The 23,417-nt window shown below is 38.1% G+C and overlaps 1 protein-coding gene across 1 annotated transcript; it reads left to right on the top strand.

Moving 5' to 3' along the window:
- Positions 1-3,055: 3,055 nt before the first annotated feature.
- SEC22B (SEC22 homolog B, vesicle trafficking protein) lies at positions 3,056-22,623 on the top strand. The gene is made up of 5 exons (XM_003990519.6): positions 3,056-3,285; positions 11,532-11,641; positions 14,689-14,849; positions 16,983-17,129; positions 20,670-22,623. The coding sequence occupies exons 1-5, from the start codon at positions 3,211-3,213 to the stop codon at positions 20,822-20,824; spliced, it is 648 nt and encodes a 215-aa protein (XP_003990568.1). The 5' UTR covers positions 3,056-3,210; the 3' UTR covers positions 20,825-22,623.
- The last annotated feature ends 794 nt before the right edge of the window (positions 22,624-23,417 follow it).

Genomic DNA, 23,417 nt, shown 5'->3' with positions numbered 1-23,417 from the left:
CGGCAAGGAGAGGAGGTGCTGAGACAAGCGGCTGCTTACTAATCCTGTAGGAAAACATTTCAATTTTTAAATAACCAGTTCGGCCATACTAGTGTATATGACTGGATATCAGCCCAGATATAGTGGCTATCTATTCTTGTGTCTGCCAAGAGCATTCCTCTTTTCTTAGAAATGCTTTTGTAATGTATGCAGTCATTCAATTCAAACAGGAGCTGCTCTTTACTTGCAGACCTATTCTCTTAAGCAGCATTGTTTGGTCTGTGGGTAGATACCGGCCACAGGTTGCTAAGACTGTTTTACTCATCATCCTTATCTCACTCGTATCTGGCATATTATTAGGCACTCAATAATCATTTAAGAATAAGTGGACACAAGTCTCATGCTATTGCTTCCTCTGATCTCACTTTTAAAATTTCTGCAACCTTCTGACTCTTTAATGGAAAATCTCACCCGGTTTTAGCAGCTTGATGTAAGTTTAGATATGTGCATTAATTGGTTTCTTCAATAAGTTGTAAGAATTTGTTGGCAGCTCTAAGTATGATATTCAAGACTTCTATTTTTCTTTTTAATACAATGTTTATAAACTCCAAGATTCTTGTATTTTACCACTTTACAGGGCTGTCAGGTTTCAGGCAGACAAAGAATATATGTAAGCTTTATATATTCTAAAGTACTAAACAAATATTTGTTGATATCCTTTTCCCATTCAATGTCAAAGACTTGACTATGTTCCATGTACTGAGCACAGTGTTCACAATTATTACACAGTCTTGTATTGCCCAAAGGACCAAAGAGCAGGAGCTCAAAGGCAACATTTGTGTGTGAATGATGTGATGCTGATTAAGTCATAAGCAGAAGTCACTGAGATTCAGAGTTCCTGACGTCTTAGTGTTGGGAAGTTTCACACAGAGACAAATTCTGGCCTTTTCCTTGTAGCTCATCAAACCTAAGAAAACCACTGTCCTCTCTCTGGAATATTAATTTCAGTGTGTCTAAAGGATGTCTGAATCATGTAGTGTATCTAAGAAGAAAAAAGTAAAAGTATGAATGTTGTTTCAAGAAAGGGTTGCCCCAGGGTGATTCTATGCTCCTCTATTAATTAATTGGTTTTGGGGGTTATAAGTAACAGAAACCAAGCAAAGAAAGGAGGGGGGATTATTATAAAGAAACAATGGTGATTCATAGAACCCATGAGCAGAAATGGTTATGGAACTTGGGAAAAGCCAAAAGCCACGAAATACAAACTGGGACTCTTGCCCCAAATCTGCTTCCTTGTGCATACCTGCTATATTCTTCTCTCTCTGTTTCTCTCATCCACAAAGCAGTACCCTTCTTTAAGATATTTGTTTAAAAAATTTTTTTAACCTTTATTTATTTTTGAGAGATACAGAGACAGAGTGCCAGCAGGGGAAGGGCAGAGATAGAGGGAGACATAGAATCTGAAGCAGCTCCAGGCTCTGAGCTGTCAGCACAGAGCCCGATGTGGGGCTGGAAACCACCAACCATGAGATCATGACCTCAGCCGAAGTCAGAGGCTTAACCGACTAAGCCACCCAGGAGCCCCCATTCTTTAAAATATTTGTATTGTGAATTCCTCATTACTGGAATTATTCCAGCAGAGGATGAATAACCATCATTTGAGACTACGGCAGAAGACATATCCTGGTTAGGTGGGAGAGAGAGAAGTTAGATTAAGTTATATATATGGGCTATTCTAAATGTAATATACTATGATTTTACCAGCTTAAGCTACCATATACACAAGGATTGCCTTCCATTTCACTTTCTCACTGTCTCTGTTAATAGTAACATTGGTTTCTTTGTCTTGTCTATTTCCCAGTCCTTCATCTTTTGTGTGGAGTCAGTCATTAGGTCTCATCGGGTGTACCTCCCAAAAGCCTCTCAAAAAAATAATATTAGTTTTCTCCTAACAGTTGTAGAGCTGTAGGAAAGGTAATGTAAGCATGAGCTATTTCACCTACAGATAAATATTAAGACAGAGTTGCATCACCAAAATAAAAACACAGGCTTTGGAGTTCAGCCTCAGCTCAAATTTTGTTCCCAATTTTACTAGCTGTGTCACCTTGGAAAAGTTACTCTCTGAGGCATTTTCTCCACCTACAAAGGGGGAACCTAATATTAAACAATCTCACTGGGTTATTTGGCTAAATAACTTTTATCTCTAAAGCACTTTCTATTAATGCAAACACCAACTGTAAATGCATAATGAAGAGTAGTTATTAATATAAGTAATAATAAATGCAACACTTGTATAACTTCTTTCTTTAGTTTATGAAACTCATGCACCTACATTTTCTCATGTATTGTTCACAAAAATCCTGAGAGGCATATAATATCCCCACTTTACAGATAGGGACACCAAAGAAAAGAGAGATGGTAACACTTCCTCAAGTAGAATTCTGTAGAGATCATTCATTCCAAAAGGGAGTGAATGCCCAGTTACTAGAAGCTCTAGCAAGGCTATCCTGCCACCTATGATAACAGGTGTAGTAGAGATCCCAGCTTTTGTAAGGGTGACTGATTTGGTGATTTCTGAGGTCCCATAGTTGGTCATTTTTTTTTTTTTTTTCAGATACAATAGATATTTATTTTTTACTGGAAACTGTTCAAGGATCTGGGGATACAGCATAAACAAAAACAAGCAAAACAAACAAACAAACACCTCAAGCAGACAAAAATCTCTGCCTAGAAATATACGAATACAGAAAATATTATGTATAAAATATGTAATATATAAAACAGAAAAATATGAAAACATAGAGCTTGATTTTCAAAGTGTTTTCACATATACTCTTCATCTAAGTACCCATAAACTCCCCCCATCTTTCCCAGCCCCCTCCCGCACTTCAGTAACTAGAAAATTCTGTTTTAATTTGTGTGCCATACCCCCTCAAGGGTCAAGGCGTATTCAAGGCCTCTAACCAGAAAAGCGCACGGGGTCTTGGAAGACGGAAGGAGAGACTGCGGAACCAGTGTTCTGGCGGTTGCGGTTCTCGGAGGGAAGTCAATTCCGCGGACCGGTAGTGAAGAGCACCAAAGCTTGTTTCCGGCCACCTCAGCGGGAAGCGGAGACGCAGGCAGCTGGATCTTCGGGAACTCAGATAGAGGTGTAACTGCGGTCGCGGCGGAGGAAGTCGGGACAACGTCTGCGGCCGCCGGGCCAGTGTTGGGTCCCCGAAGCCTGTGAAGATGGTGTTGCTTACGATGATCGCCCGGGTGGCGGACGGGCTCCCGCTGGCCGCCTCGATGCAGGAGGACGAACAGGTGAGCTGTTCTATCCCCGCGCCCCCAAGTCCCTGCCAGAGCTCTGTGCTCTCAGTACCGGATTTCTTCTTAGAACGCAGGCGACCTTTGCGACCTCCCGTGCACTCCCGACCCCTCTGAACTGCTCTTTTTATCTTTTGGCAGTGGAGAAACTACTTGTTAAAAGAAATCTTTCCTGAAGGCGGAGGTAGATTTTTGCCTTTCCTGTTTTTTGTTTGTTTGTTTTTTTTTTATAGAAAGACGCTCCGGCGTAGGGATAGGTTCGACTGATTGTGATCACCCAGTGTTGTGTAACTCTTAGAGACATCGGTAAAATTCGAGATTTCTGTTTTTCTGCTGCTGTTGAGGCTAACAGGTCCTGGGAGAAATCAGCTCCCAAGTTCTTCAACCTCTTTCACTGTGGCACTTGATCCTTGACCTATCTTGATGACATCTTTTGAAAGTGGGTGAGATAATATTGCCACATATAGACACCTGTTTGAAGTTCAGTACAGTACTTTCTTTCAAGTTTGTGTCCAATTCCCACCTCCTCCAGTAAGCCTTACTAAATTCCTACTATTGGGATTATAACTTCTGTGTTATATTTCTGTTAACGCCTTGTACCTTTATTTTGCTACTTTCTTTTGTTTTTCAATAAATTGAGATTCCTATGAGGCAGTCGACAGGTCTTAATGATCTTTGTGCTTCTCATAGCTTTTACGGCAGCAGCTTTATGCTAATAAGTGCTCAAAAAATGTATTGAATTGATTTAAAAACAACAGCTTCAAATATCTTGAAAAGTAAGCTTTGTGCCTTAGAATCACAAGGGAAGGTTCTGGTGTGAGACAGATTTCTGGAGCAAGGTGGGGAGATCTCTGAAGAAGGGAGGCTGAGAATGAAATTTATGTAATTTATTTAAAGTGATCAATTTTAGTTTACTTTCTCGAACAACCTAAGTTTTTTTTTTAAAAAAAACTCACGGCCTAAAAAAAAGATGAATTCTAGAAAATTATTTTGCACATATCTGTTGGATTTTTCACGAAAAAAACCCCCAAAACCCTTATTAAGCACATCAACTGTGTCAAGCATGGTGATTATACAGGTTAGAGGACACAGTCCCTACTTTCATGGAGCTTACAGTTTAGTGGAAAAGCCAGAAAACAAATAAGCAATTATAACATAGTATAATTGCTATGGAAGAGGAAGAAGGCTCTGTGGTTGAACATGGAAAAGGTATCTAGGTTGGTTTTGGGAGATCAGGAAAGTCTTCCCAGAAGAAATGACTTCTCAGTGACAGTGTTGTTTAGTAATAAGGAAAGCTTCTATTTGGTTTTATGCCTTTTTAGGTTTGACTTGGAAATATGTTTCTTTTCACTCTTAGGAGAGTAGCAATACAGATCACAAAATTGCAGGTCCTGCTAAGTGAAGTATTTTCAATTTATTGCACAAGACAAAGTCTAATCATTTATATAAAATTTGAAAAATATAATGTGCCCTTAATATTCAATTGTGAAATATTTTTCTTTTCTCTCAATTTATTAAGAATTTTCTAGGACCACTCTGCAGAAGGAGTGAAATTGTTAAAATAAATGCAGGAACGTGACTTGAGCAAGGGAGATAGTGTGGAGAAATTTTCCTTAAAGTATATATGTAGTTTGACTGAGAAATGGTTTTTCCCAGGGAGGAGTCTGGTCAGTTTATTGCATTAGATTTCAGTGTGGTCAAAGAATACAAAGTGAATTTGAAAGGCTACTTAATATTAGTAGTTCCTTACTCTCTGCCTTGATGCTTTATTGAAAAAGTAATTGATATATTATTGTGTGTTTCTTAATTCCAAATAAGGTGTTGGTCTACCAAGATGGGTTACTTTGTTTAATTGACAAAGAAATTTTCCACAAGAATATTTTTGTGATGGCAATTCCATAATTATTTCCTTTAGGAATTTAGGCTTTGAATGATAAAATCTTTCCCTGATTTTTAATATCTACATTATGAGTCTTAGACTCATTTTTATTATGTTAATAGTAAAAGGAACATTTATAGAATGCATACTACATGCCAAGCACTGTGCTAAAGCCTGTCAAGTATTTGATTTCATTCAATCTTCATACCAATCATATTAGGATAGTTTAGTGGTATTCTTCCCATTTACAGGTAAGGAAGCTCTGAGGCATAGAGACGATAGGGTTTTTTGTATGAGCCACATAGTGAATAAGTAGTAAAATGGAATTTTTCATCAGTTTCTTAATATCAACACTATTGATGTTTTCGGTCAGATAATTATTTGTTGTGTGAAACGGTCTCGTGCATTGTAGGATGTATGCTAGTAACTCTGGCCTCTGCCTCTTAGATGCCAATAGCACTACCACCACCTCCACACCTCCAATTGAGTTATATTCCTGGACATTGCCAGATGTGATCTGGGGGTGGGAGGGCAGAGTCACCCTGGCTTAAGAGCCACTGTTTTGGGTTTTTTTAATGGTTATTTATTTTGAGAGAGAGAGAGAGAGAGAGAGAGCGCGCGCGCAGGGGAGGGGCAGAAAGAGAGAGAGAGAGAGAGAGAGACAGAGAGAGAATCCTAAGTAGTCTCCACACCGTCAATGCAGAGTCCGATGCGGGGCTCAAACCCATGAACCACGACATCATGACCTGAGCTGAAATCAAGAGTGAGAACGCTTAACCGACTGAGCCACTCAGGCGCCTCAAGAACCACTGGTTTTTAATCAGTATTTGTCTGACTTCAGACCAGAGCCTTAGTGCCTAACTGGTACACTTTACAGCCATGTTCTAAGACTTTTTGATAATGTATCTACTTCTTAGGAGTCTAAAAATAACTTTTTAAGAAATGGCTATTTCAGCCATTTCTTTTTATTTCTTTAAATGTTTATTTTTAAGAGAGAGAGACCGAGTGCAAGTGGGATAAGGGCAGAGAGAGAGGGAGACACAGAATCCGAAGCACGCTCCAGGCTCTCAGCTGGCACAGAGCCCAGCATGGGGCTCGAACTCAGGAACCGCGAGATCATGACCCCAGCTGAAGTCAGAAGCTTAACCGAAGTCGGAAGCTTAACCGACTGAGCCACCCAGGCACCCCTCAGCCAAATAGTTCTGTAGTCAAGTACTTTAATTGTTCAGGCCAAGTAATTCAATGTACTTTTTCAATTATTTAGACTGATAACAGATGTCGTATGTTACTAGTGCTGGTCCTGTATAAGCTGCCTTACTACTGGAGGTGAACAGTTATTCAGATAATACAGTGGAGAGTAAAATTCAAAAAATGATGTAGGCAGAGTATCTCATCCAGTTTCCTCTGTGCTCAACTAGAAGTATCAGCCTAGGGCGGTAGAGAGATGAACTTTTCTTTTCAAACCTAGACTCTCTGATATTCTATTTCCTTTCTTTCTGCCTTTCTGGTGTGTTTCTACTTTTTGGATGTTTGCATCTCTTCATCTACCTTTGTGTTCTACCTCAAAATGAAGGTGTTCTCTTTCCTTTCATTTTGCCCCAGCTCTGTGGACTTGAAGACGATATTTGATCTAACCAAGTATTCAGCAGGGAGCACCAAAAAAGCAGATAGTCTGTTGTACATTTTAAACTGCATTGCTCCCCCAATTATTGAGGGTTCATTAGTCACCTTACTGTAATTGCTTTTAGAGGAAAATGGTTGGTTCTTGGTGCTGCTGGCCTTTGACCAGCCAAGTACAACAGGGATTTTAAAATGATAAGAGCTTAGCTAAACATTCTTATAAAGACAAAAGGTGGCATTTGATATAGTTAGTTGTTCAGCAGTCCTAGGTGATAGCAATAAAAAGTGTTGTGGTTGTGTGGGAAATTTCTACCCTGTACCTGTTATATTATATATATATAGAACCAAATCCTAAATACACTATTGCAGATTAGTTTCAGAAATTGTCCATTCACATCCATTTCATTATTGGATTGCTAACACATCTTTCCATTATACTGTATATAAGCTTCATGAAATCTGTTGTAGATGAAGTGGAAAACAGAATGAGGACATCTAATCTGTTTTTAGGCAGTCTGGAGGCTGTGGGCCTTTTGTGACTTTAGTCTTGAAAGCAAACTGAGGTTCTGTCTGTACAGTGGTGAATATGTTGTTTTGTGAGATCTAGATCAGAGCTGCCAGTTCTGATCACAGTTTCCTGAGAATTTCCTATGAATTAGATTTAATATGAAATAGTAAGATCACCCAGAAAGTGGATCTGCTATCACCGAAGCAATTTTAATTGTAGAGGTGCTATCGCACGTTTAGGAACGCAGACTCCAGAGCTAGACTGCCTGGCTTCAGATTCTTACCCTTCCTCTTATTGGCCTCTCGTCCTTGGGCAAGTTTGATTTCTCATACAGAAAATGGGCGTAATGATTCTAATCACCTCATAGGGTAGTTGTAAAGCTTATTAGAGTTAAATTATGTAAAGTGTTTAGAACCAGGGCTGACAGAAAGTGAGTGCTTTCATTTAATTTCATTAATTTGCCTATTTCTGAAAATTTTCTTTCCAGTTCCATTTTGCCTTTCTTAAAGTTCAGACTAGAATTGTATGTATTTGTGGGTACAAATATGCAATAAACAGGAATGGGTGAATGAACAATTTTCCCCATTACAAAACTAGCCTGCGCTTATTGTAGAAAATTCAGTAAAAAAGGAAAAACAAAAGGACCAAAATGTTAATGGTGATTATTACCAAAATCTTTACTTAAATTGCATACATTTTAACATAAAACCTTAATCTCTGTATGTGTGTGTATATGTATAAAATTAAATAATGGGTAATACTGTAAGACTTCCACCTAGTTTTTTTTCACTTAGTGTGTAGTGAGTATCTTCTCATATCATTAAATATTATACAGCATTTTAATGGCTGTATAATATTCCATTGTATAAATATGCCACTGTATAAATATGTTATTTAACCAATTTTCTATCCAATTACTGAACATTTGTTTTTTATTTTTATTTTATTTTTATTTTTATTTTTATTTTAAAAAAAAATTTTTTTTTCAACGTTTATTTATTTTTGGGACAGAGAGAGACAGAGCATGAACGGGGGAGGGGCAGAGAGAGAGGGAGACACAGAATCGGAAACAGGCTCCAGGCTCTGAGCCATCAGCCCAGAGCCCAACGCGGGGCTCGAACTCACGGACCGTGAGATCGTGACCTGGCTGAAGTCGGACGCTTAACTGACTGCGCCACCCAGGCGCCCCCATTTGTTTTTTATTTTTATATACATTTGTAGTTGTTTGTTTTAACATATATGATATGTATGTATATTTTCAAAGATACAGAATTGTTGGCTAAAACAATATGTAAAATTTTGTAACTTCTAATACATATTGCAAAAATACCTACCAGAAAGATTGCACCCGTGTTGTGTTCTCAGGGAACGGTGATGCTGATGGAACCAGCACTGTAAAATGTTGGTTGACGTGCCACAATCTCTGTGTAATCTCAGTGTCATTATAGATCCCCGAAACTGCAGCATGCTTTCGGCCATAGTTTCTTGTAGTCCATACAGTGGTTAGTCTCTTTCTCTTTGGTTGCAGTGATGTTTACAATGCTTCTTATAAAGTCAAAGGATTTATACCAGTCTTTATTTGACTGACAGTTTTTCTGCCATTTATTTCTTCACCTGGTTCCTTTGCCTTTAGTTGTCAAAAACATTTTTACTTAACATCTGTGGTTGTGGTTATTTTTAAAACACCAATTTCTGAGTTCCACCTCTGAGATACTGATTTAATTGGTTTGGAGGTAGAGATAGGGCTTGATTAGTTTTTGTGCAACCCCCAAGTGATTCTGGTGTAAAGCCAAGGTTGAAAAATCATTGATGTATGTGGATATTATTCCTTGGCACTTTAGTAACATTTCCAACTTTATTTACATCTGTTCTGTCTACTGCTGTGGGGTCAGATCTCTTCCAAATGCCACATATAATGGCATTGGTGAAGCAAACAATTTGGCAAGTACCATTCATTTAGGGAATGCGGGATATTGTGCACTAGTTCAAAGCATATGGTAGTTCTCACTCTCCTTTACTAGCAGATCAGTCATGAAAAAACATATGCGATACTGATTAATATAATGTGAATGTATATTATGCTAACTATTGTCTAGTATTGTTAATACATAAGTACATACATATATATTAATATAGAAATATTTCTTTAGAGTAGTATAACAAATCATTGCCATAGGGACAGTGCTAAATAAGATAAAGTGATACTTCTAGTGGACTCTACCTAACTCTCCTCGTTCACTTCATGCTAATTTACTTCCTTATTCATATTTAAATTTCCAGTTTATTATTTAAAAAAAATTTTTTTAATGTTTATTTTTTTTTGAGAGAGAGAGGGGGGTAGGGACAGACAGAGAGGGAGACACGGAATCCAAAGCAGGCTCCAGGCTCTGAGCTGTCAGCACAGAGCCTGACGTGGGGCTCAAACTCACGAACCATGAGATCATGACCTGAGCCGAAGTCAGACGCTTAACCAACTGAGCCACCCAGGCGCCCCTCCAGTTTGTCATTTTACATATGGCTTGGGATCCTGTACTTGTACATTTGCTTATCTGCCACTTTCACAATTTTATCATTGCTTCCTTATTTTTACTGTTAGCTAAGTGTTTCACTATCTAGAATTTTAAGATTTCACTTTGCACTTTAAAAAAAATTTTTTTTTTAACGTTTATTTATTTTTGAGACAGAGAAAGACAGAGCATGAAGGGGGGAGGGTCAGAGGGAGGGAGACACAGAATCTGAAACAGGCTCCAGGCTCTGAGCTGTCAGCATAGAGCCTGACGCGGGGCTCAAACTCACGGGCCGTGAGATCATGACCTGAGCTGAAGTCGGCCGCTCAACCAACTGAGCCACCCAGGCGCCCCTGCACTTTTTAAAAGTCAGACCTCAGATCCAGTCCTTGGGAGAACCTCAAATAAATGCTTTTTAAATTTAAGCATTTAGTTATTAAACATCTGTCAAGAAGAGACTGTGTTCTATTGTTTAATCCAAAATAAATAATCCAAAATAAAATAATTCCTTTCTGTCACATGGCAAAAGTGCGCTCCTGCCCCCGTATGTGGATGAATAAATAATATATATTTGCTTTCCATTCCATTCTTTGCCTTTTGGATTGAATAGGTGAATGAGGTATGATGTTCTCCTTTTGAAATGACACTGGTATTTCTCAGTAGGCTTTTTTCCTTCCTTTTTTAAAAAATTATTAAACTATTTAAAAATTGTTCAAGAAAATATACCTGTAATTCTACCATCTGAATATTGTTATTTGCATTTTGTATGTATATATCTCTTTCTTTCCAAACTCAGAAACCAAATATATTCACTCAGTAAAGAATATTTGACTTTTCAATCTTGGTCCTTACTCTTGTTCATTTTTACCTAGTTGGAGTTACAGTCTTCTTAGTAATTTGCAGTGATGGGTGCATACATTTATTTTTGCTTAAATGCTCAATACTGTAACACTTAGTGGAAGGTTTTTCTTGATATTCCAGGATAAAAACGAAATTCACCAGTCTGTTGTTCCCAGGATTTTCTCCTGAGTATAGAACATGTTGTGCAGTTGTGTGCCAATAATTGTGCAAGTGAAAGGGGTTAGGAGGACCCATTTCCACTGACCTAACAGTGGAAAGAACACTGGATTGAAAGTTAAGAGTGGCTTAAAGGCAGTTGAGAAGTACAAATAACGTGATTTTCTTGAACAACTAGGGGTTTGATCTTTTTTGCTCTAAAAGTAGGGCATTTTTTTTAAAAAAATGAATCTTATTAACCTTTTTTATTTTTTTATTTTTCTTTAAAAAAAATTTTTTTAATGTTTATTTTTGAGAGGGTGGGGGAGGGGCAGAGAGAGAGGGAGACACAGAATCTGAAGCAGGCTCCAGGCTCCAAGCTGTCAGCACAGAGCCCAACGAGGGGATTAAACTTGTGAACTGCAAGATTGTGACCCGGGCTGAAGTCCAATGCTTAACCAACTGAGTTGCCCAGGCGCCCTGGATTTTGTCAATTTTTCTTAAGTATTCTTTATTTAACTAATCTCTATACTCAGTGTGGAGCTCAAACTCAACACCTTGAGATCAAGAGTCGTGTGCTTTTCTGACTGAGCCATCCAGGGGCCCCTGTATTTTATTAACCTTCAGTGAAGGACCTTACTTACATAGTGTTCTCATAATATGATGCTTCTCACTAATTGTTATGGCTGTTTTTTTGTGTGGAAAATTCTTAAATGAAGGTGTTTTCTTTCAGTCTGGCCGGGACCTTCAACAGTACCAAAGTCAGGCTAAGCAACTCTTTCGCAAATTGAATGAACAGTCCCCTACCAGATGTACCTTGGAAGCTGGCGCCATGACTTTCCAGTGAGTATAATCCTATTTCTTTGTGATCATTTAAGTATGAAATACAGTAAATTTAAGTAACACCTGAGAACAATGGTAACAATTTTTCAAAAGTAAAGAATATTTTAAAAATACAGTCTCTTCATGGAAGGAACTTCCCTGGCTCTAATTCTGCAAAACTGAAATCTTGGTTTGTTTATTCAATTTGCATACAATAAATTAACTGTTTTATCCTGTGCATACAGTAAATTAACCTGTTCTATCCTCTGTCTAATGAATGCTATACTCATCGTGCAATAATAGATTAATTTTTTGCTTTAGGAGTTTCTTAGAGTCAGATGTCTGTAGATTAATACTCTTGCTCAAACATTTACTAACAAGACAACCTTGAACAACCCACATATACCTCTCTAGGGCCTTAGTTTCCTCTATAAAATAGGGGAAATAGTCATAGTTTGTGAGAATAATTAGGGAATCTATTTATATCTCTTAACATCTTGCCTGGCACAGAGAGAATATCAGTAAATGTTAGTTGTTAGAAAAAGGAAAACTATAAAAAATAATTTTAGAGCATCACAATCAGTGGTATTAGTGCATATAACTGAGAAAGGGCTCAAAAGGACTTTAAATTACCTGCAAGTAATTGGTATTAAATGTTTAATACATGTCAAGTTTGAGGGTGATTAAAACAGAAAGGACTAAAAAAAGAGAGGACAGGAAGATCAGAGGAAAATAAAAAAGGATTAGCTAAATAATCCTTGCTATTTTAGGACCTCAGATGCTAAGATAATATAGACCTGGGAAGGACCTGCCTTGTTTAACCTTTTTAAAGGGAGGGGAAAATTTTCCACCCATCAGAAACAAGCAAGTATACAAAACTAAAATCGAAACAAAACCCTGGCTTATTGGTTAAGAATGTAGTGGATGTGGGCGCCTGGGTGGCTCAGTCGGTTAAGCGTCCAATTTCGTCTCAGATTATGATCTCACAATTCGTGAGTTCGAGCCCCGTATCGGGCTTTGTGCTGACAGCTCAGAGCCTGGAGCCTGCTTCAGATTCTGCTCTTTGCCCCTCCCCTGCTCTCACTCTCTCTCTCTCAAAAATAAGTAAACGTTAAAAAAAAAAATTAAAAAAAAAATGTAGTATATGAAACATTTTCTATAAATCTAATTTTCAACATCAAAAAATATAGACAATTATATGTATAATTATATATAGTATCTTTATTTCTATCATGGATTAGAAACAAAAGATCTAGGGAATGGAATTGAATTCCTAATGGAATTGAAAAGAGATTTTCTCTTGTTTGGTTCCTTTATAATTTCATCTCATCCTTTATTTCAATGTAAGAGTTATATTTTAAAGATTTATTCTTTACCAGAATTCTTACCAGAATATATTATTTCTGGTAAGAATATATATTTCTGGTAAAGAATATATATTCTTTACCAGAATTCTTACCAGAATATATTAAGTTCTGCCTTTATCTTATTAGCAGAGAGAAACACATATACAGACAACTAAACTTTAATACCTTAGGGCAAGAAGTGCTGTAATTCATTTATAAATGACATGCTTTGGGAGTAGAGAGAAGGAAGCAATAAATTCCCATTTGTAGGGAGCAAGTTTGGGGAAAGGGGATAGAGGGAGGGAAAATACAGAGAAATATAAGCAGAAATCTATGAGGACTTGAAAGAACCTAAACTTGGAGAGCAGCATGCTGTTTGGCATATTGGGTGTATGATGGAATGTGGCCCACACCTGCTTTGGAGGCCACAAATACTATACCAAGGAGTATGATTTTATTTTATAGGTGTTAGAGAACCCTGAGAGTTTTTAAGCAGAATAATATGGTTATATTTATATGGTTATATAAAACTTGTAGTTTAGAAGATGGCCTAGACTAAAGATAAGGAGACCAGTTGATTTAGATGCCCAAACACATCAGTATCATTATCATCACCACCATCATCATCGTTTTAAGGGGCCTGAGAGGTCATATAATACACTGTAAACTATGCTCTGTGGGGTCCTAGGATGCCTTAGGAGCCACATAGCAAGGGTAGGTATAGGGGGTATGTGTGATGCTTTGGGCCCTTGAAGTCCTACTTAAACTAATGACCTGATTTTATTTCATGTGCATATTGATCTTCTGAATATAATTATTGCTGAAACAAAGAGTCCTGTAGCTAAAGAGACATTGAAAATCACAGAGTTAACCTAATCTCTTTCTGAGACATCTCAGACACGTTAGCCATATAGCCCCTTCCAGAGTGCCAGGGAGCACCTCTCATAGGAGGAAGTCAGTTCTGTTATTGGATAATTTCTTGTATTGGACAGTTGATACAGAGTTCTGGCCTGGAAATTAGGGAATATTATTTATCTTAAGGTCATTATCTGTACCCAGTAAACATTGTGGCATTAACTTCCAACTATGAAGTATCCACAAAAGTTTCCATTTCCACTGTTTTTCTTAAGGCCAGAAAGAGTTTAAATATGTATATACTAATTTCCATACGTAATCAAAGGTAGATGGGGGCGTCTGGGTGGCTCAGTTGGTTGGGTGTCCTTCTCTTGGTTTTGGCTTAGGTCATGATCTCATGGGTTGTGGGTTTGAGACCTGCATTGGGCTCCATGCTGACAGTGCAGAGCCTGCTTGAGATTCTCTTTCTCCCTTTCTCTCTGCCCCTCCCTGCCCCTTCCCTGCATGCAGGCACACACACTCTCTCTCTCAAAAATGGATAAATTTTAAAAAAGGTAGATGGAATCACAACTCTTGAGTTTTCAAGAAAAAGTCTTAGGTATTATGATATTTTAGCTGGATTATATAATAAACAATTGTAAACATGTTTAAGTACTTCTTTTGGAATATAATTCTCATAATGGGAAGATGTTTGCTTTCTGATTCCAAGGATTTGTGGTTTGCAATTGATTTTCAGATTTAGTTAGCTTCAAAGGGCTTAGGCTAGAATATGTTCAAAAGTCTGTAGGGCACGAAGAGTCTGCTTCAAATTGTTGGAGGTATTGTTATTCTACAGACAACTTTTTCTCTTTTTTTGTGTCTCTCCAGCTACATTATTGAGCAGGGAGTTTGTTATTTGGTTTTGTGTGAAGCTGCGTTTCCTAAGAAATTGGCTTTTGCCTACCTGGAAGATTTGCACTCAGAATTCGATGAACAGCATGGGAAGAAGGTGCCGACTGTGTCTAGGCCCTATTCCTTTATTGAGTTTGGTAAGTTTTCTCCTCATCTCTGTATCAAGAGAGCAAACAGTTTGGAGAAGCTGTTTGTTACACTGATTAATTTTGACACATTTTTTTCTGATGTTTACCTACTTAAGTTTTGGGTTCTGTCTTTTTCTTTCCACCTCTGTGCTTTTGAATGAATGAAAGTTGCTTCTCACAAGAATTTTCTGTGGTCTTTTAGTCTTTTCCTTAGAATTTGTTACCCTTTTCCCTTTTTGTGGTTTGGATTGATTCTTCGTCAGAGTCAAGAACTGTGCCTAAAGATCTATTTGGTTGGCATGTAGTAGCTGAGTTCTTTCCCCCAAACCACACACACATACGCACAGTCACAGAAAGGTTCATTTTCTGGAGGTCCGAATATAGAAATCAGAATGACATTTTGTTTCTTTTAATCCTCTAGTTAAAAAAAATTACTGGAAGAGGTATGGCATTGGGGGACAGCATTTACTACCTGCAGAAATAGTGAGCATGGGTGTCCATATTTGTATAGTCATTATAGAAAGACTCATCACTGGTAAAGTATCTGATGGCAATAAATCAACAGAAATGTTTTGGGTACTCTAGAGGAAGTGAGAATAAGTATGATTAGACTATATTACTGATATTTTTAGTTAAAAGAAATTGGTTTTACTGTTTCTGAATTTCTGAAGTATTTCCATTTTGCTAGCTAACTGGCCATCTTACTTTTTAGAAATAAGGAAAATTTTAGGAAAACGCTCCAGTATTTCATAACTACAAACTCTCCAAGTGATAATTTTTATAATGTCTGGTTTTTCAGATTTTATTTTTGAAGATAATAGAGGTCCAGTAAAACCAAGAAAGCAGTAAGACTGCTATATCAAGGTCACACGAGAAATAGTTGATACACTCAAATTAGCTTAAAGGATTATATATGAATGGGTTTTAGGTGAACTGCAGGTACAGTAACCTGAGATCAGTTACACAGTAATTGTTTCCATCCCCAGGCCTGAAGGGATAAGAGAAAGGAGCAGTTTCTGAAACTGCAAAGGACAAAATTTATAGAGAAGGCCATCTTGAGAGGAGGAGTTTCTCTTGCTGGAGGGATGCTGCCAGCCCAGGGTGACTTCTTGGTGGGGGGGTGGGGGGAGGGGGGTTCGGGGAACAAATACCCTGACATCACTACCTGCTTTCCTGCCCTACTCTTGGGGCTCCCCCATTGGTCGAACCTAACCTGGAAGCCCCCCCTGAACAAGGAGCCCATGATGTAGTCCATGCAGGTCAGCTGCCCAAGGCAAAAAGCATGGTGCAGAAGGGTGGAGAAGAGGTCTAGAGAGGCAAGCGAAAGATATGCAGCACGTATCACTTAAGAAAATGCCAAAAGTTGAAAATAAAATCTTTAGTAATAAGTCATTCTTTTTATAGTTTTGAGAAATGTAGACATGGTCTAAACATGAATAGCTGCAGTTTATAGTGGTATTTTGGGAAACTCCCTGCCACATGTTTGCTTTACCTGAAGTTTAAGAACAGAGTGAAATTAGGAATGTATGTTAAAGAAAATACTTAAAAAAAAATTTTTTTAATGTTTATTTTTGAGAGAGACGGAGAGAGAGAGAGAGAGCGAGGAGGGGAGGGGCAGAGAGAGAGGGAGACACAGAATCCGAAACAGGCTCCACGCTCTGAGCTGTCAGCACAGAGCCCGACAAACTGTGAGATCATGACTTGAGCCAAAGTTGGAAACTTAACCGACTGAGCCACCCAGGCACCCCATGTTAAAGAAAATACTTTGAGACCATGTTTCCCCCCTACTTTTAATGACAGAACCTGTAGTGATGCTAGATTGTTGTCAGGATCCTTTTCAGGAATATAGAGTTAAGTACTAAAACCCTGAGGATCCTCAGGACATGGTTTGAAAATAATCTGCTTTCAGGAAAGGCTTACTATAGTGGGTCTTACTTTCCATAAGGGCCCTGATAGCAAAGACTTCGAATTTGAAGGTGTGCAGGGGACATTTCTCCTGAATGGTCATCTGTCTTTACATTTTACAGATGAAAACATCAAAACTCAAACTTTGATGTTCATTCAAGAGCTTGGTTATCCTATCCCTATTCCAGTACTTTGATGGGCAAGGTTGTTAATGGTCACTTTTCTTCATTATTCTAGATACGTACATTCAGAAAACCAAGAAGCTTTACATTGACAGCCGTGCTCGGAGAAACCTAGGCTCCATCAACACTGAACTGCAGGATGTACAGAGGATCATGGTGGCCAATATTGAAGAAGTGTTACAACGGGGAGAAGCACTCTCAGGTATGTAAAACATTAAGAGTCCTATAGGGCGCTTCTCAGTCCACAGGCAACGATAGCTTATTTGGGTTACCTTTTTCACTGTCACTCTATCTAGTACTGTTAAGAATTCATCTCTCAGAAATAGATTACATTAGGGGTGCCTGGGTGTGGCTTAGTTGGTTAAGCATCTGATTTTGACTCAGGTCATGGTCTCATGGTTCATGAGTTTGAGCCCTGCCTCGGGTGAGCTTGAGCCCCGCCTTGGGATTCATTCATTCATTCATTCTCTCTCTCTCTCTCTCTCTCTCTCTCTCTCTCTCTCGTAAATAAATAAATAAATAAATAAATAAATATCATCAAAAGACATAGCTTACATTACAAAACTTCGTATATGATATGTTTTTTCCCAGCATGATTAGTTTTTGTTGAGTTGGAACAGTGTGAAGGTCCTATTCCATATCAGAAGCAATTACTTCTACCAAGATATTTACAACATTAAGCAAATATTTACAGAAACTCTTACATAAATTAAGGGAAATGAAAAGAAGAATGAGAGGAAATTGTCAAAGATTTACTGCAGTGGTTTCCTGACTAGCCACTTTGGGAGACTTTATTGCTGCCAGATCAAATGTTATAAAATGCCATTTTCATCAAGGCATTCCTCTGCTGAAAAACTTTTAAAATCTGTGACTACAAGATACGATCTAGTCTGGTTTCAACTTACTTTTTGTTCTTGCTGAGTGCTTGTCATGTGCAAGGCACTGTGTTCTCTGTAACGGAAGATAAGGAGATTGCAGACTTCTTTCATGCTCTCTAGTTCACAAACATTCTGCTTCACCCAGGTCAGCTTCCTCACCATCCTGGACCTGTTCTTAAGATCTAGGTACAAGCCGAGCTGCCTCTTCAAAGAAGCCTTCCCAGGTCCTGATAGCCCACGTCACGTTAATCTCTTTTGTCCTTTTAACTCCTAAGGCACTTAGCTGTGTAATGGTTCTTTTTTTTTTTTTTTTTTAGCACATAATGGGTGTGTGTACGTGTGTACTTACTTACCTAATTTGCCTTAAAAAAAAAAAGAACCATATATATATATATATATATATATATATATATATATGTATATATTTACCTAATGTTTCAATGTTACCCATGTATTTAAGGTACTCGTAAAGGTAGTGTTTATATATTTCATATACTTCTTTTATTTCTTTCACAGTAAGGATCACAAATAGATGCCTCCATGAGTATGTCTTGAACTTACCCTATGACATACATGAGTAAATGGGTTTTCCTTTATTATGAACTGCAGATTGTAACCTTTATGTCAGTAGTCAGCAGTTGTCCCAGCATGTAGCTTCACTCTTTAAGCATCAAATTTTGGGTGAGTGAGACTGTAAAGTTTCATCATAACAGACTTAGTTTCTACCTGGGATAAAATAGACCAGCACAAGAATTTTTCTTAAATCCAAAATTTGTATACTGGTCAGTTTACCAAAAGTGTAAAAGGATCCTCTTGTGCTTTGCTGGTTACTACAAAGCTGATGTGCTGATTGAAAAAGAAGACATTAGACCTTTGAACAGCGTGGGGGTCAGGGACTCCACATAGAACTTTTGACTTCCCAAAAACTTAACGACTAAGAGCCAACTGTTGACTGGAAACCTTACCCATAATAACATAGACAGTCAACTAACATGTTATTTCGTATGGTACACATATTGCATACTGTATTCTTACAATAATGTAAGTTAGAGAAAAAATGTTATTAAGAAAATCATAAGGATGAGAAAATACATCTACAGTATTCTATAAAAATCCATGTATAAGTGGAACTCGCACAGTTCAAACCCGTGTTGTTTAAGGGTCAACTGTACAGTTGTAATCTTTAAAAAAAATTTTTTTAATGTTTATTTTTGAGAGAAAGAGTAAGTGGGGGAGGTGCAGGAATTCTCTTACTAGTGCTTATTTCATACGACGTGATATTTGTTCCGCTGCCCAGTTATTCTCAGCAGATTTAGATCCGCTTAGCAAATATTTATTTATTGAGCACTGAGTATTGCCAGACCCTGTTCTGGGCGCTGGGGATATAGCAATAGACACAATAGTTAAAAACCTCGGTCCAGTGAAGTGTCCAGTGTAGTAGACTGGCTGGAAAAATTCCTCGCAGCATTGTCATGGTTATTTCTCATCTCCTAACTGTTTTCTTGTGTGACTAAGTGTTTTTCTTACAGAACAAATTGCTAATTTACAAGTGGCTGTCATGACTGTGTCATTAAGTAATACCACATTTCTCAACCAATTCAGTCTCTGTTAAGCAACTCCAAATATTCCAAAAGTATTCTCTAAAGAACAAACAAATTCGTGTTGCAAAATAGTCTCTTTAAAAAAATTTAAAGAAGTAAAATGACCAAAATTCATTTATGTCACACCAAGAATTTGTTTTTATTATTAAAATATGTCATGTATTTTAGTCCAATCTAGCTTGTGTCCCTCTGGCTGTTTCTCTAAGTGCTCAGCTAACAGTTATAACAGCATTACAAATGTCCTTTTAGAAAAACAAAACTTGGTAAAAGGTTCTAAAAAGCTTAATTTGGTAGGTGTTGGTGGCTTCCTAGCACCTGTGATTATGTTTTAGTTACAAGACAACTTTCCTGTGTCTGTTGAAACATAATTTCTGGTAGAATCATAATAGTCTTTACCAGTGGAGAATCTTGGGAATTTGGGAGTGGTCAACTTTGAGATACAGCTCAGTACTCAGTTTGTGGTTCATTGAGTTTTCTGGTTACTGAGTCTTATCTTACATGGATTATCATTTTTTTCACAATATGAGAGAATAAGATTTAGACCATTAAAAGATGATGAGATGTTTATTATCAGCCAGCATTTATCAGTCTTATCATATACAGGCATCGTGTTCACTTCACAGGCATTCTCATGTACTTACAATCCTGTGATACAGTTAGTGTTATTATCCTCACTTTATGTAGATGATGAAACTGGGTTTTAGTAGAGGCTCAGTGAATTGACCAATGTCACATGGCTGGTGCAGCTGAGATTTAAACCAAAGACTCTGAGGCCAGAGCCAGCACTCTTAACCACCTCGCTATACAGTCTCAAGAATCTGAACATAATTTGGTCTGATAATTTTTTTTAATCTTTATTTATTTTTGAGAGAGAGACAGAGTGCAAGTGGGGGAGGGGCAGAGAGCGAGAGGGAGACACAGAATCTGAAGCAGGCTCCAGGCTTCAAGCTGTCAACACAGAGCCCGACATGGGGCTCGAACCCATAAACCCTGAGATCATGACCTGAGCTGAAGTTGGACGCCCAACCGACTGAGCCACCCAGGCGCCCCTGGTCTGGTAACTTTAAAATGCATTGTGGATTTTACAGTGCATCAGGATCATGGATTAATCAGTATATGCAACCTAACCTTTAAAATAAAAATGAAATAAGCATCGTGGTTGTTTGGCATAGTGCCACTCATTTAAGTTATTTTTGTGTCTTAATACATTAGACATAACACTTCAGTGACTAATTAACATTTTCCTTTTTTCCTCTTCAACAGCATTGGATTCAAAGGCTAACAATTTGTCCAGTCTGTCCAAGAAATACCGCCAGGATGCGAAGTACTTGAACATGCGTTCCACTTACGCCAAACTTGCAGCGGTAGCTGTGTTTTTCATCATGTTAATAGTGTATGTGCGATTCTGGTGGCTGTGAAGTAGTGAATCCAGTCACTGGCAAGGGTGAACCTAGAACCCGGCAGGTGTGTGTTTTCAGGAAGCTGAGCTCACAGAGATGTGTATTAGAATTCCAAGTGGAACTTCTGCCTCTAAGGACCTTGCAAGAAAAGACATGTCCTGAAAACGAAATGTTACACCTCATTTAATGAAGCTTACCCCTTTGTAGAAAGTCTCTTTTGGGGGCAGAGGCTTTCTCTGGGTGCTGAGCTGTGTATGCTAGGGAACAGTAGATTGTTTTTTTGTTTTTTCCCCTCCCAGTGTTTTTACATTTTTAAAACAGTACTGAGCGGGGCATTTTCTTTTCTAATGGAGCCATCAGTGAGATCTGGCTTAGCCAACCTGTGCTAGCAACAGTCTGAAATTCCTTCAGAAAAGGCAGCCCTTTGGGAAGTTTTCTGACTCTGTCTGATCAACATTCCTTTTGTTGGTGACATTTGTGACTTTCAGTAATCTTGAGTTTTTGAGGGCCTCGTAAACAAGACTCCACTCTGTGAAGGTTAATTGCTGTGCTGCGAAGATCTTGTCTGTCGGCCCCTGTAGGAAGTTAGCCTTTGTTGTTTCCCTTTTATGATATTTTGCTTATTGCACAACTGCTTTAGGGTTAAACGAATTATATTAAGATGCCTTGATATTATATTATAGCACTCCTTGATTAAGAAGCTAAAATGTTTTCTGTCATTTACTCCTTAAAAGACTTAAATTTAGTTTGGGACATTCTTAATTGTATTTTTCAGCATCTCGTTTATATTAATATAAGAGTAAATATAACATACGGATAATCAGAAACCCCTGACTTAATGGGAAGAAAGGCCCAGCTCATCACTACAGCTTTGTCCTGCCCCCTTTTTCTCCACTGTAGTTTCTTCCCTCTCGTTTCCTCCTGCTGACACTTTAAAAATTCCTCCGCACCCAGTAGTTTTCATGTCCCATAAGCATCCTCTCAGGATATTCTCAAATTTCAAAATGGAAAATGTTCAGCCGCGTAGTTCAATTTAAATTTTTACACAGCAACTACTCAAACAACTAGATACATTCATCTGAGAAAGTCTCTGAGAACACCTCGTACTTTCTTCAGTTTATGTAAATTCTCTGAGAATGTTCTAGAGATAGATAACTCATTTACAGTGGCTTCTATTAACAAATAAAAGTACCTATGATTTTTCCCTTTTTGCTCAGGGATAATGGGGATTTCCTTTTACCTTCTGAGGTAGAATTTTTTAAATGGGGAGAATAGGCCTTTTAAATATTGTCACAAGGGTCTACAGTATAAACTACAACTTACACATACTGCACATGTTTCTTTCAGTTGTACAGGAAAATGAGCCAACTTCTTTTCTTTACATCTTTGGAGAGAACTTTAACTAGTAAACAGTTTTATAACTAAGGGATCATCAAAGCTACTGTCCTGATTCCTGATAGAGGTAAAAAACAAAACAAAACCCTATTTCCTTAGAACAAGAAGCGACTTGTAAATTCCTGATAATTTACAGAACTAGAATAATTTTTTTTTTTTTCCATTTTGGACCTAAATCTGCCAATTGGAGTATGTGCATGAAACATGAAGTTACTTTTTATAGAGAATAAGTGCTTTTAAGTCCCTAAAAGGCTTGTCCCTAAAGTAACGATGTTGGTAATAAAAGCCTGACAGTCTGAAAACCCAAGTAGTGGTACCGTAGCATCTGGTTCTTCTATAGGAGTGGAGAGCGGCAGCTCATTGTTGAGAGTTGCATGCAGCAACCAAGTGGTCAGCAATGAAATAAATACTTCTAGAATGTTCCCTGCAGTGTGAAGTTTTGTTATCTAGTTATTTTATGTACACATAGCTCTCTGGGTACATTTCTACCAAAACCCAGGTGGTTAGTTGAAAAATGAGAAGGGGGGCAGAATGATGAAAGGAATGAGAAAGTGGTTTTATGTTACGACGGTTGAAAAATGAGAGAACAAGACTATCGTAATAGGACTTCCGCTTCTGTTCTTTATTGGAGGTAGTGGGAAGATCTGACTAGATGAAGTGTATCAGCAACTAAACAGGCATCTAAAATAGAATGTAATAAGTACTGTCTAGGGCTAGTGGGGGCACATTAAGAAAGGACACCCTACTTTGGGAAGGAGTGTTGTAAGGGAAGAAGAATAAGGTATTCCAGAAAGAGTCAATAGCTTGTGCAAAGTCATGAGTAAAAGAGTGAGGCCCATTTTGGGGATTGTAATTCTGTTGCTTCAACCCAACTCCTTGGGTGAGTTTGGGCACTTGAGCCTTGAGGAAGAACTAGACTGGTCACTGTAATAAAGAGATACATCTACCACGCTTAATGAGTTTATAGTACACTAACGTCAGTGACAAGAGATGGCATCAGATTTAGGGTTTCGGATGATCATTCTGGCCCAAGTACGAGAGAGCTGTTAGGGCTGAGCCTGAAAGTAGGGAGATGAAACTGAGGAGGCAGCAACGGTAGAGTGAGACCTAGGAGACGGGTTTCAAGCCATTTTCAAGAAAAGAGTTATCCCAGGTACCAAATAAGTAATACGGACAATGTTTTCTTACATCTCACATTCACATTTTGAAGCAAGTA

Source organism: Felis catus, chromosome C1 (genome assembly GCF_018350175.1).
Source record: "Felis catus isolate Fca126 chromosome C1, F.catus_Fca126_mat1.0, whole genome shotgun sequence".
NCBI classification, from domain to species: domain Eukaryota; kingdom Metazoa; phylum Chordata; class Mammalia; order Carnivora; family Felidae; genus Felis; species Felis catus.
The sequence above is the reverse complement of the archived record's forward strand: the minus strand, read 5'-3'. Positions and strand labels throughout refer to the sequence as shown.

Excerpts from the sequence above, each read along its gene's own strand:
- SEC22B (XM_003990519.6), top strand. The coding sequence starts at position 3,211 with ATGGTGTTGCTTACGATGATCGCCCGGGTGGCGGACGGGCTCCCGCTG. Across the intron at positions 3,286-11,531 it reads CGATGCAGGAGGACGAACAG|TCTGGCCGGGACCTTCAACA; the intron begins GTGAGCTGTTCT and ends GTTTTCTTTCAG. Across the intron at positions 11,642-14,688 it reads GCTGGCGCCATGACTTTCCA|CTACATTATTGAGCAGGGAG; the intron begins GTGAGTATAATC and ends GTGTCTCTCCAG.